We start from the raw sequence: 15,427 nt of genomic DNA on the forward strand, positions 1-15,427 counted from the left end.
GGGGTGCAGTCAGGTACTGATGTAGGGTGAGGAGGTCTGGGGTGCAGTCAGGTAATGATGTAGGGTGAGGAGGTGTGGTGTGCAGTCAGGTACTGATGTAGGGTGAGGAGGTCTGGGGTGCAGTCAGGTACTGATGTAGGGTGAGGAGGTCTGGGGTGCAGTCAGGTACTGATGTAGGGTGAGGAGGTCTGGGGTGCAGTCAGGTACTGATGTAGGGTGAGGAGGTCTGGGGTGCAGTCAGGTACTGATGTAGGGTGAGGAGGTCTGGGGTGCAGTCAGGTACTGATGTAGGGTGAGGAGGTCTGGGGTGCAGTCAGGTACTGATGTAGGGTGAGGAGGTCTGGTGTGCAGTCAGGTACTGATGTAGGGTGAGGAGGTCTGGGGTGCAGTCAGGTACTGATGTAGGGTGAGGAGGTCTGGGGTACAGTCAGGTACTGATGTAGTGTGAGGAGGTCTGGGGTGCAGTCAGGTACTGATGTAGGGTGAGGAGGTCTGGGGTGCAGTCAGGTACTGATGTAGGGTGAGGAGGTCTGGGGTGCAGTCAGGTACTGATGTAGGGTGAGGAGGTCTGGTGTGCAGTCAGGTACTGATGTAGGGTGAGGAGGTCTGGGGTGCAGTCAGGTACTGATGTAGGGTGAGGAGGTCTGGGGTACAGTCAGGTACTGATGTAGGGTGAGGAGGTCTGGGGTGCAGTCAGGTACTGATGTAGGGTGAGGAGGTCTGGGGTACAGTCAGGTACTGATGTAGGGTGAGGAGGTCTGGGGTGCAGTCAGGTACTGATGTAGGGTGAGGAGGTCTGGGGTGCAGTCAGGTAATGATGTAGGGTGAGGAGGTCTGGGGTGCAGTCAGGTACTGATGTAGGGTGAGGAGGTCTGGGGTGCAGTCAGGTACTGATGTAGGGTGAGGAGGTGTGGTGTGCAGTCAGGTACTGATGTAGGGTGAGGAGGTCTGGGGTGCAGTCAGGTACTGATGTAGGGTGAGGAGGTCTATTTAATGCTACCACATCCAAATACATTATATACAAATGTATGTCTTTAACTTTATGATAACAGTTTTTGGAAGAACCATATACAGTATGGCGGGAAAAGTCACACATACCAATAGTTTTGTCCAGATGTTAAAACTAATTCTGGCTATTTTTGTTTCTAATATGTTTTAAAATGTTTTTGTTGTTTCTTTTTTCATATATAACGAACGTGTCATTCTTAGGGAAAACATGACAGATATTTTACAAAGATATAGTATGAAATAAGTTTTTTTTGTTGTTGTATTCACATTCTCATAGCTGATTTAATTAAAATGATACTGTTTCTGTAAAATAATTTGTAGTTCTCTAAATGTTTTATTTGTATGTCCTTAGAAATCACAGTACTCACTGAACACTGCCTGCTTTTTATTATGTGTTTTCTATCAACCCCAAATTAGGCGGAAAGACGAAGTCACTCACATTAAGATCCAGAATTCAGGCGATTACTATGACCTGTACGGAGGGGAGAAGTTCGCCACTCTGGCTGAGTTGGTGCAGTACTACATGGAGCAGCATGACCTGCTGCGAGAAAGGAACGGAGACTTCATCGAACTCAAATACCCTCTCAACTGCAAAGACCCTACTTCTGAGAGGTAGTACAGCTAATAACCAGCACACACACACTTTTTTTTTCGCCATTCATTTTTTTTTTCCATTGAATTTTCAAAGAATTGACATCTTTTATTATATTTTATTAACTAAAGATAAATACTGATCAACAACAGCAAAGAAAATGTCAAACTCTATACTTCAATATGCCACAGGCGACACTGCTTTTAGCAAAAAAATCAATAAAATCAGTGCATAAAATGTGTAAAATTATACAGCTGTGAACGACCTTCAAGCAGGCACAAATAGTTCCGATGCTCTGATTTCATAACCCAGCGAGCGCTGCATGGAAGCTCATTTAGAAACCTCTTTATATTGTAATGAGAGTCCCTCGTTGGATGGAGGATGCTATAACTTCGGCTTGGTTAGTCCGATTGTGCATTTGTGCTCTGTTACGTGCCACCCTTATGTAATGTGACGTGCAAGCCGCAGCAGCACGAGTGTTCTTTCACACAGTTACAATGGAATTGAGTGAAGTGTGGTGTACGGATTTAATTTGACCTAAAATATAAAAGCAAAAATAACTGCAAAGGAATGATATACTCTCACACACCCGTCAAACACAGTGATATAAAAGTGAAAAACAAGGTTTTTTCAGTGCAATCTCTAACACAGAGAAATAGACGGTGAGAATTCATGAAACCATGCCCTCTAGTGTACAAACCACATGAAGGTCTATACAAGGCATTGAGCCAACTTAGAAAAAGTATTAGCCTGGAGCATGAGGTACTGTAATTGAGGTATTAGCTCAGGGACCATTTGTGATTTTTGCGATTAGAATACCGGCTCTCTGTTCCTACGCTTTTTTAGAATAGAGCTCAGTGTTTATACTCGGTGTTTATAGGCAGGCCTGCTGTTTTTACTTTAGGAAATCTGCTCTAATTACTCTCACTCCTAACATCGTAAAAATGTTTAGGTTCACTTCTAAGCCCAGAGATGCCTCACTTATCTTTGTCTGGTCATAAAGATCACAGTTTATGATAGCTCGGTTTTTGTGGTTTTTCCATTAAACGAAAACAGCCAGCGTGCCACCTACACATACCTTCACTTTTCCACATCAACAGCTCACATCACATGATGTAGGCGAGCATTCTACAAGCACATACGCCAATTTTCCAACCACAACCGTATAGTTTTTTTAGCGCTTCATACGAGCTAAGTGATAAAGACTGCTGGCAAATGAAATGTTAGTGTGAGGATTGTTTTGATGCCTGTGCAGGATTTAGTATTTTTTTTTATCATTCTGTTTCGTTTTGTGTTTTTTTATTTTATTTTTTTTAACTCAATTGCATGCAAAAAAAAAAATAGAAACTAAAAATCAATTCGATTTGTGTGTTCAGGTGGTATCATGGACATCTATCAGGCAGAGATGCAGAGAAACTTCTCACTGAGAAGGGCAAGCCAGGCAGCTTTCTAGTGAGGGAGAGTCAGAGCAAACCTGGAGACTTTGTGCTGTCTGTTCTCACAAACGAGGAAAAACATGAAAACGTTGACCGCAAGACTAAGGTCACCCACGTGATGATACGCTACCAGGTATAGAAAAGATTATAGATTAGATGCTAAAGTGAACAATCGTTGGATTAATTTTTTCACAAATCTTTTTTCATGTCGTTTGTGTCTCCTGTGCTGCTTCTACAGGATGTGAAGTATGACGTGGGTGGAGGGGAGAGGTTTGACACACTAACAGACTTGGTAGAGCACTATAAAAAGAACCCAATGGTGGAGAAGAGTGGGATTGTAGTGCACCTAAAGCAGGTGCACTTACTGCTTCACTCTTACAAATTCGTTTCATTTATGTTGTTTGTATTAAAGCACTTTTTTAGCTGTTCGCCAAGTCACAGTGTTTCTAACGCTTACTTTTGTGATTTTCTTTTACAAATGGAAGCCATTCAATGCCACTCGGATAAACGCTGCCAACATTGAGAACCGGGTGCGAGAGCTAAACAAAGTAGCAGACAATTCTGAGAAACCCAAGCAAGGCTTCTGGGAAGAATTTGAGGTACATCAGTGGGCTGATTGTCACTTTATTTATTTATTTCTTTGAATAGCTCAGTTCAGTGGAGATAGTTTTTTTTTTTTTTTCCATGGGGGAAATAAAAGAGTATTTCATACATCAGTTTTTATTTGCCTCTGTACTTCTTTACATATTATATCTGATGAAATTGGTCATTAAAAGATGTCTGAACAAAAAGCCCTCTGTCTGGGTTTCTTGCATGACCTCATATAAAGCATCTGTGTCTCTCCCCCCAGGGGGCGCTGGCTGGACAGTTTAATGTAGTCCTGTATATTCGACTGCCTAAATGCTTTTTTGCTATTCAGAAAACTGTTTCTGTTGTATATCAGAGTTCTACCACAATCCAACACCTGTGCTTAATTTCTTTTCAGTCATTTTCTTCTCTCATGTATTTCCCCCAGATGCTACAGCAGCAGGAATGTAAACTCCTATACCCCAGAAAAGAAGGCCAGAGACCTGAGAATAAGAGCAAAAACAGATACAAGAACATTCTACCCTGTATGTAAACACTTTCACACACCAACTGTCACTACCTGTTTTTCTGTCTTTTTCTTTCTAAGCATAGGGTTGGCAAACATATATCTTGGACAAGTTCAGTAAACCTTTAATCCAGCACCCCACTGAATTAATCCATGTTTGAGATTAAAAACATTGTGTGGACTATACTTGAACTTAAAGATGCTTAAAGTGTTCTTTTACTAAGGGAGAGGATAAAGTGATAAAGCCGGGGCTGTAGACTTTTATTTTTTATTTTTTAATTTGTTTTATTTAGTACTTATTTAGTCAAATATTTTTAGTTAAATATGAATCTACACAAACCAGCCCATAATATGTAACTGGTGATAAATGAACTGGGAATGATTTGGGATGGATGATTGTGTGTATTATGGTCTGTACTACACTGGTGTGTGTATTATGGTCTGTACTACACTGATGTGTGTATTATGGTCTGTACTACACTAATGTAAGTATTATGGTCTGTACTACACTGATGTGTGTATTATGGTCTGTACTACACTGATGTGTGTATTATGGTCTGTACTACACTGATGTGTGTATTATGGTCTGTACTACACTGACGTGAGTATTATGGTCTACTACACTGATGTGTGTATTATGGTCTGTACTACACTGACGTGTGTATTATGGTCTACTACACTGATGTGTGTATTATGGTCTGTACTACACTGATGTGTGTATTATGGTCTGTACTACACTGATGTGTGTATTATGGTCTACTACACTGATGTGTGTATTATGGTCTGTACTACACTGATGTGTGTATTATGGTCTGTACTACACTGATGTGTGTATTATGTTCTGTACTACACTGATATGAATATTATGGTCTGTACTACACTAATGTAAGTATTATGGTCTGTACTACACTAATGTAAGTATTATGGTCTGTACTACACTGATTTGGTGTATTGTGTGCCTGTTCTTTTTTTCACATCTGAAAACAGATGTTTGTTTTTTTTATTTCTAATCCAAGTCATGTTCTTCCTCTGGTCTGTAGTTGACACGACCCGGGTGATGATCAGGGAAGCAGATTCCGATGTGCCTGGCTCTGACTACATCAATGCTAACTATATCCGAGTAAGTCAAATCCAGTTAAAAAATCTGGCCAAAAGGTGGTTTGTCAGTTTTCTTTTCCACACATCTTGAAAATGGCACGCTTTAGAGAGCAAGCATTGTTTTAGATTCAGAGAAAAGGTGTTACATCTGTGTGCTTTGCTCTTACCCAGTGTATGCAGGAAGAGGGCCGTCATATGGACCAAGGCAAAATGTTCATTGCTACTCAGGGATGCCTTCAGAACACAGTGCTGGACTTCTGGAAAATGGTCTATCAGGAGAACACTCACGTTATTGTCATGACGACCAAGGAGATGGAGCGAGGCAGGGTGAGGTCAGGCCCTGGAGGCTGCTGTGCTTTATTTGCAGCTGTTGCAATAAGAGGTTTATTTGGATAATGGGAGCTATAAAAATGGTGCACATTACAGCATTGTACTGGGAGAGGTACCAGGTAAAAAAAAGAAAAAAAAAGAAAAAAAAAGAAAAAAAAAGAAAAAAAGGAAATTTAAAACTGATTATGTTTATTGTTTCATATTGGCACTTGACATTACCAATTTTGACTATTCACGTGGTATCAGATCACTTCAGAAACATCAGTTTTGAATGTGACAAAGAAAAAGTGAACAGATACTTTGATGTTATTTGCCTTTATATATTTATTTATTTATTTATAAAATTATTATTATTTTTTTTTTAATGAGTTATATCAGCTCACACCAGATGTGCACAGATATGTACAATCGGTTAAGTCACAACAGATAGTCTGCTCCAGAAGATGCTGATCAGCATATTGAACATCTTAAAATCTGTCCATTCACAGAATAAATGTGTACGCTACTGGCCAGACGCAGGCACAACAAAAGAGTATGGGAATGTGTGTGTAAGAAATATAGAGGAGCAGGCAGCTCAGGACTACATTCTCCGGGAGCTGGAGGTTTCACTGACAGACCGGGTAAGAACCCTTTTATTTACTGTTAAATCCGGGGTCTTAATAACTTTTGCAATATGTGAGATGTTTTAGTGTAAATAAATAAATAAATAAATAAAAAGCTGCATGTTTGAATCCTAAACAGTTATATAGAAATATAGATCTGGAATATTTAAAATGGGCTGGACTTGTTTCTGCTTGTTTTTTAGTTAAAATGACAAGTTTTTGTGCTTGTAATAGGCTGAAAGATCATCACAGGTTAAAAACCACAAACAACCCAGAAATATTGTAGATTTGCTATTTAGAATTGCTTGTCTCAATTCAAATTAGAGCTCTTCTAGGGTTTTTGCAGGGTCTTAAAAAGTTCACTGTTGTGAGCTCAAATCATTTTAAACAGGTCTTATTTTGTACTTCAGAACGTTGATGTTTGTTTGTTTCCGTGGTGTTGTTCTTTCTTTTGCCAGTTCAAATATAATTTTCTCTCTTGGATTGTACCACAAACATAAAACAAATTTAATTTTTCAGCGATGTGCAAGTGCAAGTTTAGCAATACTTGAGTTTAGGTCCAGTTGCTAATGACGTATTTGTTTGTGTGTTTTTAAAGTTTTTATTTAGGTCTTACATTTCTTTCTTAACTGTTTTGAAAAGCCTTAAATCTGACTTTGTGAAACCTGCAGAAACCTTGTGTTTACTGAAGTCTTGTTTAATAACTCGTGGTATAATTGTAGAAGGAGCCTTCTCGTTATATCTGGCACTATCAGTACCTAAGCTGGCCTGACCACGGCGTGCCCAATGAACCAGGAGGAGTTCTCAATTTTCTTGAACAAGTCAACCGAACGCAGAATTCCATTCCAAATACCGGACCCGTCATAGTCCACTGCAGGTAATTCAAAGTGCAGCATTAGAGTCGTGCCTAAATTGTGCAGCTGTATATGACCTTAATCATTTTTATTACATCTCGTTAATGGTATATTGAATTTTGCAACGACACTCCGCTTTTAAGGCTTATTTGTTTGCGCATTACTTCTTAGCCTGTTTCCATCTATGAGTTAGTGGCGAACCACTGCGTTCCACATGCATGAGCTCACAGCCTCTCGTTACTGCTTAGTGTCACTGTGATTGACAGCAGAGAGAGTTTATCCCATGCACCCTGAGAGCACAGCTCTTTTTCTTTTTTTTTTTTTTCTCTGCTTGGACTCTTGCATGCTCAATAAAAAAAGCATGCTTTTTTAAATCTTTAAATAAATTAATTTATTTTTTGTGTAAAAAAATAACTTTTTTGACTTTTGTATGTCAATTACCCAAAAGTAAAGTTATTTCCGTGACTGCAGCCTGAGCCCATCCAACATTTTGATTACAAACTACATTGATAAATAGCGCTCTTTTTAATTACAGTATATAGCAACACAACATATCCACAAACATATAGATGCTTCTTGAAACTGTTTAGAACTGTATTGTCACTTGGACTGGATGAGCTCACAATTCACAGCATCACCCTTTTGACCTCCTACTGCCTGAGATACGAGAATGCCAGGATTCTGTTTATTATAACTCTTATCAGCTGGACAATTTTCAATTTATTGTTGTCCTGAAGCCTGCACTTCTTCTCTACTGCTTAATATGCATGCTTTAGATGCTATTCTAGAGGCATTTGATGATGGGCTATGTTGTATTACTGCCACCTACTGGACTGGCATGCTCATTATTTTCAAATTGTTTTTGCATTTAATTTCATGGACAAAGATTGGTAACTTTATGCATATACGATGGGCAGGGATTCGACCAAATTTTAGACACATTTAGGCAGACCCACGCCATCGCCACGCCACACCACGGTTAAACATTAAATAAAAGCACGTGTTTATTTTCTTCTTATCTGTTATGCTTTGCTTTTATTACAGCGCAGGAATCGGAAGAACAGGCACAATCATCGTGATAGACATCCTTATCGATATCATTAATAGACAAGGTATTTTTTTTTAAATGTGGTAAACTGCAGTGAGAGCTGATAAGTAATTTATGAGTGTGTTTACATCTCTTCCTCCTGCTTTACCCCATCTCTGTGTAGGGCTGGACTGTGACATTGACGTCCCGAAGACTATCCAACGAGTGCGTCAGCAGCGGTCCGGCATGGTCCAGACCGAAGCCCAGTACAAGTTCATCTACATGGCTGTCCAGCAGTATATTGACACAGCACAAAAGAGACTGGAGGAGGAGCAGGTAACTTTTTCGTTCCTTTTTTATAAAGCAGCAGTCTTTTGTCTGTTTTTTGTCTTCTCAGACTCCACTGTCTGGGTAAGAACATCCTTGGAAGTTTGAGTTCAAAGCTGTAAAGGGAGAAGATATGTTGTGTAGGGTTGCCACTCTCGCCTGCGGCCGTTTTTTTTTTTATGTTGTTGATGACCTTTTGCAGAGGAATAAGACAAAGGAAAGAGAGTACTCCAATATCAAGTACCCACAGATGACAAATACTAGGGCCATGCCCAACATGAGCTCCTCCCGCTCATCATCTGTGTAAGTTCTTCTCATGCACAAACGACACACGAGTGTATGCACTCCCACACATTTAAATTTTTTTTATTTTTTTTACATAGATGCACAAGTTTTATATATTTGCAAGGTTTAAGAGAAATCATTGATATTATATATGAATTTAAAAGCACGAGTTGTCTAAGTAAGTTAGTGTTTGTAAGTGATATACAGTATACTAACCACACTTGCTCAAGTTACATTTTTCGCAGTTTGATGAACACTGTGATATAAAACGACTCCTATTTGTTTTTATGAAACCTCGGTTGGACAGTAAACTGTTCATGTGTTTACTGATGAGGTTTGTTTACAAAGTAAATTCGTCGTTCACACTTTTGTGACTAACATCCTGTCTTATTGATCTAGAATGAATGATGAAGCATCCAGCGTATACGAGAACGTACACATCAAAACCCCAAAGAGCTCCATCTGCACAAATTCCAGGAGATAGGGCATGGGGCTGCTGCCTCGCACTCTCTCTGTGTGAGTATGCATTTCCGTTTGCACGTACGCACACACTCATGCACTTGCACACACAAACTGCAGTCTGCACTGCAATTACTAGCTCATAGCTGCTGACACAGGTGGTGTGAAGGGTGTAAAATTCAGAAGATTGCCCAGGAAAGGGAATGCGAGGTTGCAGTACAAAGAAAACAATTCTGGTTAATTTCATTATAAATATCTGAAAATTAAAACGTGGTGGTGTTTTAGATCACATTCAAATAATTCCAAGTTTTGATATTTAAGGTTATTTCATAGGTCATTAAAGGTGTATATATAAGAGCAATTTATATGCTTGAATTTAATTGGCCAGGAGTTTTTTTTTTACATTTCTATTGCAGCAGATGTTTTTTAATACATCGATAATGAATAAATAAATTCTTAAATATTTATCAGAGAAATGAATGTGTTTGTATGCTTAATTTTTCTATAACTCTGTATTCATTTGACATTCTATAAAACAGTGTCAGTTGCAAGTTTTCCGCCATGGAAAAGTCTTCAGGACAGAAGTATGTGCAGAAGTGTCATTTTCAGACTGTGTGGTTTATAGCTGCTAAAACTGTATTTAATAACTGGAAATTTTTTTGCATCTCACAACATCAAAGATTGTAAGTAAATTGTTAGTAAAACACTTTGGGACATATTGTAATAAAAGAGCATTTGAGACATAATACCAGCATTATACTTCAGGCATCATACTTCTAGACTAGATCTTATATTTCCCTGGTTTATTTTTATGTATTTTGTGTCTTTAAAAAAAAAAGTGCTATAATTCCTCCCAACAGAGTTTTAGGCTGCAACATATTAAACCAGCGTTGTTCTAATCATTGCACTTTTGTACGTCGCGCTGGATGAGAGTTAATGGCGTAAATGTAATACCACAGAATTGTACTGAAATTCCACTGTGTACTTGAAAATTTTTTTTATGTGATTGGTCTTTGTGCATTAACTTTGCGTAACATTTTCTTGTTTGGTTTCTATAGTAACGGCTTGTACACAGGTGCTTCAACATAATTTGGTTTGACTTGCACTACGATAAGTTAAATGCTAATAATAATTATTTAGCTTTACTGTTTGAATGTTTGGGGTTTTTTCTGGATAATGTGGTAATACAGTTTTAAAAATTACATTTTGTTTGACAATGTAAACATTTATTGGTTATTTAACATTTTCTTCTGACAATTATTTTAAATTTATGGAACAGCAGAACAAAACAAAACCATCTCATAGTTTGAGGTTTAGCCTTTTTTTTTTATACTTCTCTTCCCCTCAGAGTGTGCAGAGTTGTAAACAAATCATGTGAATTGGGTTTATATTAAAGAAATAAACACAGCTTTGCACTTTGATAGTCCAACATTTCATTCCCAGGAATGTTGTTGCCATCTGTAGCATCAGTTAAAATGAAATGTTATTTTGTGCATTATATTTAGAGACACACAGTATCAAGCGAAGGCCTTCTCCTTATATCAGCTTCCCAGAAGACGGGCTGCTGTAGCTGGATACTCTGAATAAAAGCATTCATGTAAAAGGGAGTGGGTTGACCTTGAGTGTTCTTGAAAACACAAAAGCAGAACTGAGCTCTGTGTATTCGCTGTTAAGTCTGGATATATTATGCTCCTAAAAATATTACAGTGGAACCTCGATAGTCAGAACCTCGATAGTTTGTGACCTTTCATTTGGACCCGGACTAAGAGTAACTCGCGAAACATCTGATAGTTTGCGAGAGGCCGCGAGTGGCTCGAAAGTACAGAGTAACATTTCAAAACAGAGTTTGTACTAATTAATTGCATAAAAAAGACTATTTTATTATAGTATTATTCGTTTAAAGTAGTAAATAAAACATTTTCAAGTAATTCATTTTTAATGAGTTTACAGTAAAGTACATGTACAATTCCCCTTGAAAAAGGATCCATTAAAAGGAGAGTCAAAACTTTTGTGATTTTTTGTTACTCACGAGGGGTCATAGAACGTCACCCAAGAGTATCGAGGTTGCACTGTACTATTATTGTTAGATTTATTGACACTTCTGATTTTAAATGCCCAGTTGTTCATTGACATTTAAATGAACTATGTGTGTTCTTGTGTTTTTCTTTTTCTCTGCTCTAGTAGAGGTGCTATGTGCAGGCACTAGGCTGTGAGGTGACTTCAGAGCTTGTCACTGAGGGGACGCCCGTGTGATTGGTGGACCCTGAGCACTCCACAGCCCCTTCGCTCCTTCCTCACTGACTGACTCGCTGTCTAAGTGCCTGATCCGCCGCAAGAACAGCCAGAGCAGAGCCGCCTCGGCGCTTCTCCCGCCTGTCTGATAAGCCGGCACAGTTCTACCTACCTAGCTACTCAGACTGTTAAACAGGACTAACTCCAGGTTTCTGCAGGCTTTGTCCTGTCCACTCATTGTATGCCTGCTGCCAGACCTTGTGCTGTCCTAAGGACCTCTGTTGCATTTCACTAATAGTTTTGCTGTAAGATGTGGACACAGTGAAGCAATCCGACGTTCTGTCTATGGCAGAAGAAGAAAAACCCAGCTAGCATTGCAACACGTTCCGTCTCTCAAGCTACATAGAATGCAGAGATGTTACTAATGTTGTTACTTGTTAGCAAACAGCCAAAACGGGTGACTTTTTAGAGTATGTGCTATAGATATAGATTTATACGTGCCAATAAGCAGGCTGCAATTTGGCTGCATTGCTTTGGTCAGAGTGTCTGCTGTGATGCTTTGCAAAGCTTCATGTTATACTGATCATATATGAGGGTCAGATGGTCCTTATTAATGGGCTCTTAGACCAATCAGCTTCAGTGTTTGAGCATTTTCTCAGCAGGCATTTCTTTTAATATTTGGTTTTAAAAAGCTTTGGCAGTTCAGTAATAACACTGATCATTTCTTCTATGATATCTCCTTCTGATTCCTACTGACACATTTTCTGTTCGTTGTAAATGATATTTTTTGACAGATATCGGAATCATCAAGCAGGGTTGATTAAAAACGTCTTTTGATTGTTATTCCGCATTCTCAGAGGAAGACCCGAAAACCTTTTTGATCGATTTTCTGGGTTATAAATACGGTGATAAAAACAGGCATTCAGGGATTGTGATGGGTTTGCACTCTTTGTTTTATTCGTGTCAGGTTGAGGTGCGGCCGGAGTGTTGTGTGAGCTATGAAAGGTTTCTGAAAGTCGTGGTGTTCAGGCAGAAAAGGCGTGACTGCATACTGGTTAGGTCACTGATGTGAACTGTCCGTGGTGCAGATTTGAAGCAGTCCAGATGGCCAGAGTCTAAGAATACTGATTAGGTTTGCTTGTGAAAAAGCAATTTGCAAAATGCTGGTAATCCACAGGATGATTTGGAAGAAACCAGCACGACTTGTGATGTCAAAAAAAGTGTGATCTTACAGGAATCGCCCGCTGGCGTGAGGGGGATTAGACACACATGTCTGAGTGCTAAAAATAACTCGGGTTATGATGAGTCGGATTAATCACCCGTCATCCATGAAAGTGGTTTTAGCAAAGACTATAGGAAGAGGAAGGTGAGGTGATGAGGTGAAAGGACTGAGACAGTGTTTTAATCTTACCCATATACGGTTCAGATTATATAGTGCCTTCAAGAATGATAGGTACCCTTCATACAACAGTGATTCATACAATACATGTTAAAGGAGATAAGAAATCATTTCTCTTTGTTTTTACATAAAAAAAAAATTATCCCACTATAGAACATTTGCCCTCATTCCCCAGGGTCGCCTGTTGTTTCCTTTATGTCTTGTTTCCAAGGGGTATACATCTAAGAGTGCACACTAAATTCACTCTTCATTATCATCTGAAAAGATCAATAATTTTCAACACGAAAACTGATGTGTTGTCCTGCACAAATAAATAATAATAATAATTATTATTATTATTAAAAAAAATGATATATATAAAAAGCACAATTAGGGGTTTCCTGACAGTAAGGATGAAGGTAAAAGAGGATATAGAGACACATATCAGTTTAGCTGATTCATGTGGTTGTCAAAATAAAAATCAAACCAAATCCAAGGGTCCAAAACCACAAGCTGTTTGGAAGCATGTGCTTGTGTTACAGACGTTTTCAGGAAGATAAAACTCACCATCTTGAACTCGATAGCAGGATATTTATTCGGAAATCGATTGACATCATCACAAAGCAGATTAACAGAGATAAATAGATTTTGATTCAATTCATAAATTTGTTCTTATCGTTATGAGCAAGCCATAGGTGACAAATTGACAAATTCTTCAGTTCAAAACCTGTTTGCTTCTGCCAGGAGGTTACACCTCGACTATACATGGAGCTTTTGAAAAACCTAAGCCAAAAATACTTCCAAATCATGAGCAAACTGGATAAAGAATCACAATGACCTCAGCCCACCTAACCAACACTCCACTGGTGAATGGTCTGAATTAAAGAAAGGCGTCCATGTCCACAAAACCTGAGGATATAAAGATTCCTATATTCTATGTCTCCAACCTTGTTTGGAATCACAGGAAGAACCTCTGATACAGAAATAAAGTGCTGATCATTTTTAAAGTGGTGTTTTACAGGGGGAAATGCGCTACATTTTGTTAAAATAAAACACAACCAAAAAAATTGAATTCAAATTATTATTCAAAGCTTATGTATGCTTGGATACAAAATATATCACTTATTGCATGTGCGATATATAGGTGTATTTTTTCCTCAGTAAGAGTGCCAGTTATTTTGGAGGGTACTATATTACAGTTTCAATATTTCTTGCTGAAATCCACCTCATGGTCTCACTAGAGTAAGACCCTGAAGGGTATTTGGTCCATTTGTAGTGTATGTTCTACATAGGAAAGTGTACCTTTAAACACAGTGTAAATATGCTAAATAAATGTACAGATGTTATACCCCCTCGAGGATCTCGCACGAGTGACAAGCAGCGGTACAGCACAGTACCTCTTGTTGTCTTGAGGATTGTTCAGACTGGTTCAGAAGCACACCTGTACAAGCGACGCATGCTGTGTGTTGAGCCGCACTGTCAATATCGATGACACCTGATGCCAAAAATGTTGTAACTACACATGTGAAGGTTTCAGTCGTGCTACAATTTAACCGAACACTGCAGCTCATGTGAGAAACGCTGACGCAAGCTCAATCTGCAAGATTCTTACCACTGTTGGAGCAGAAGGCGCTTTATTTATGAACTCTCTTTTGTGCTAGTACGAGTCTTTTGTCTCTTTTTGATACTTGTTGCATTCAGTTTGCCACTGTGAAAATGGCTGTGTGTGTGTGTTGGGGGGGGGAGGGTGTTAGTCATTAGGTGTTTTGCTGAGACTTCAATACTTGAAACTGTGTATGAACTGCTGAGTCCTAGCTTCCAGCTAGCGTGAGAGCGTTCCGCGGGTGTTGACGTGTAGATAACGTCGTCTGTTAGTTGGTTGTTTTGCCATCACTGATGAATTTCAATTCATTATAAATTATGTTACACATTGAATTATTATTATTTAGTAGTACATGTGACGTACATGATGAAATGTTGACTGGTTGCTTTTGTATAATGTTTTAGATTTCTTTGGCAAACTATTATTATTATTGTTGTTATTATTATTATTATTATTATTATTATTATTGTTATTTGGACTTTGCCATTTTAATAATATGCAAAACTTTGCTTTTCGACATTTTTCAAGTTAGTTTCTTTCACTGTTTCTTTTCTTTTTCTTTTTAAATTCCTAGTTTATTTGTATGCTGTCTGTCCGTGTGTGAATACTGTTTTTCCTCTTGCACTGGCTAAACCTAAACGCCTTCTTTTGTGGCAACCACAGCTCATGCGATGACTATCTTAACTGATAACAAATAAATAAAATATAATATTTCAACTTAACACAAGGACCTGTTTTATTTCATGTTTAAGTAAAAAAATTTTTTACTTGTACTTACACTATTTGGACAAAAGTTTGTAGACACCTGGACATAAGATCCTAGTCCGCATTTGCTGTTATAATAACCTCCACTCTTCTGGGAAGATGTTCTACATTTTGAAGTGAAGAGCCACAAGAGCCAGGTACTGATGTAGGTGAGGTGAGGAGGTCTGGGGTGCAGTCAACGTTCTAAAGTTGTTCAGTAGGGTTGAAGTCTGAGCTCTATAACAGGCCACTCAAAATCTTCATCTAAAACCCATGTAGACCATATCTTCTGGCACTCACGTTTTGATCAGGGGCATTGTCAGGCTGGAACAGGTTTGGGTCTTAACCCAATTTTCTTA

At 38.7% G+C, this 15,427-nt stretch overlaps 1 protein-coding gene across 5 annotated transcripts in view; it reads left to right on the forward strand.

Moving 5' to 3' along the window:
- The window catches only part of ptpn11b (protein tyrosine phosphatase non-receptor type 11b), a 40,714-nt gene extending 25,663 nt beyond the window's left edge, over window positions 1-15,051 (forward strand). For 3 of the 5 annotated variants that reach the window (XM_083569873.1, XM_083569876.1, XM_083569875.1), the window contains exons 3-16: window positions 1,426-1,620; window positions 2,977-3,169; window positions 3,275-3,391; window positions 3,522-3,635; window positions 4,052-4,148; window positions 5,170-5,249; window positions 5,399-5,554; window positions 6,046-6,177; window positions 6,882-7,036; window positions 8,058-8,125; window positions 8,225-8,376; window positions 8,570-8,670; window positions 9,052-9,168; window positions 11,296-15,051. In XM_083569873.1, the coding sequence (XP_083425999.1) occupies window positions 1,426-1,620; window positions 2,977-3,169; window positions 3,275-3,391; window positions 3,522-3,635; window positions 4,052-4,148; window positions 5,170-5,249; window positions 5,399-5,554; window positions 6,046-6,177; window positions 6,882-7,036; window positions 8,058-8,125; window positions 8,225-8,376; window positions 8,570-8,670; window positions 9,052-9,136 (1,645 nt within the window). In that variant the 3' untranslated portion in view covers window positions 9,137-9,168; window positions 11,296-15,051. Of the gene's footprint in view, window positions 1-1,425; window positions 1,621-2,976; window positions 3,170-3,274; window positions 3,392-3,521; window positions 3,636-4,051; window positions 4,149-5,169; window positions 5,250-5,398; window positions 5,555-6,045; window positions 6,178-6,881; window positions 7,037-8,057; window positions 8,126-8,224; window positions 8,377-8,569; window positions 8,671-9,051; window positions 9,169-11,292 lie in introns of all 5 variants that reach the window. The other 2 variants (XM_083569874.1, XM_083569877.1) reach the window with 1 other exon arrangement.
- The last annotated feature ends 376 nt before the right edge of the window (window positions 15,052-15,427 follow it).

The sequence above is a fragment of the Silurus aristotelis genome (assembly GCF_946808225.1).
Source record: "Silurus aristotelis genome assembly, chromosome: 19".
NCBI classification, from domain to species: Eukaryota; Metazoa; Chordata; class Actinopteri; order Siluriformes; family Siluridae; genus Silurus; species Silurus aristotelis.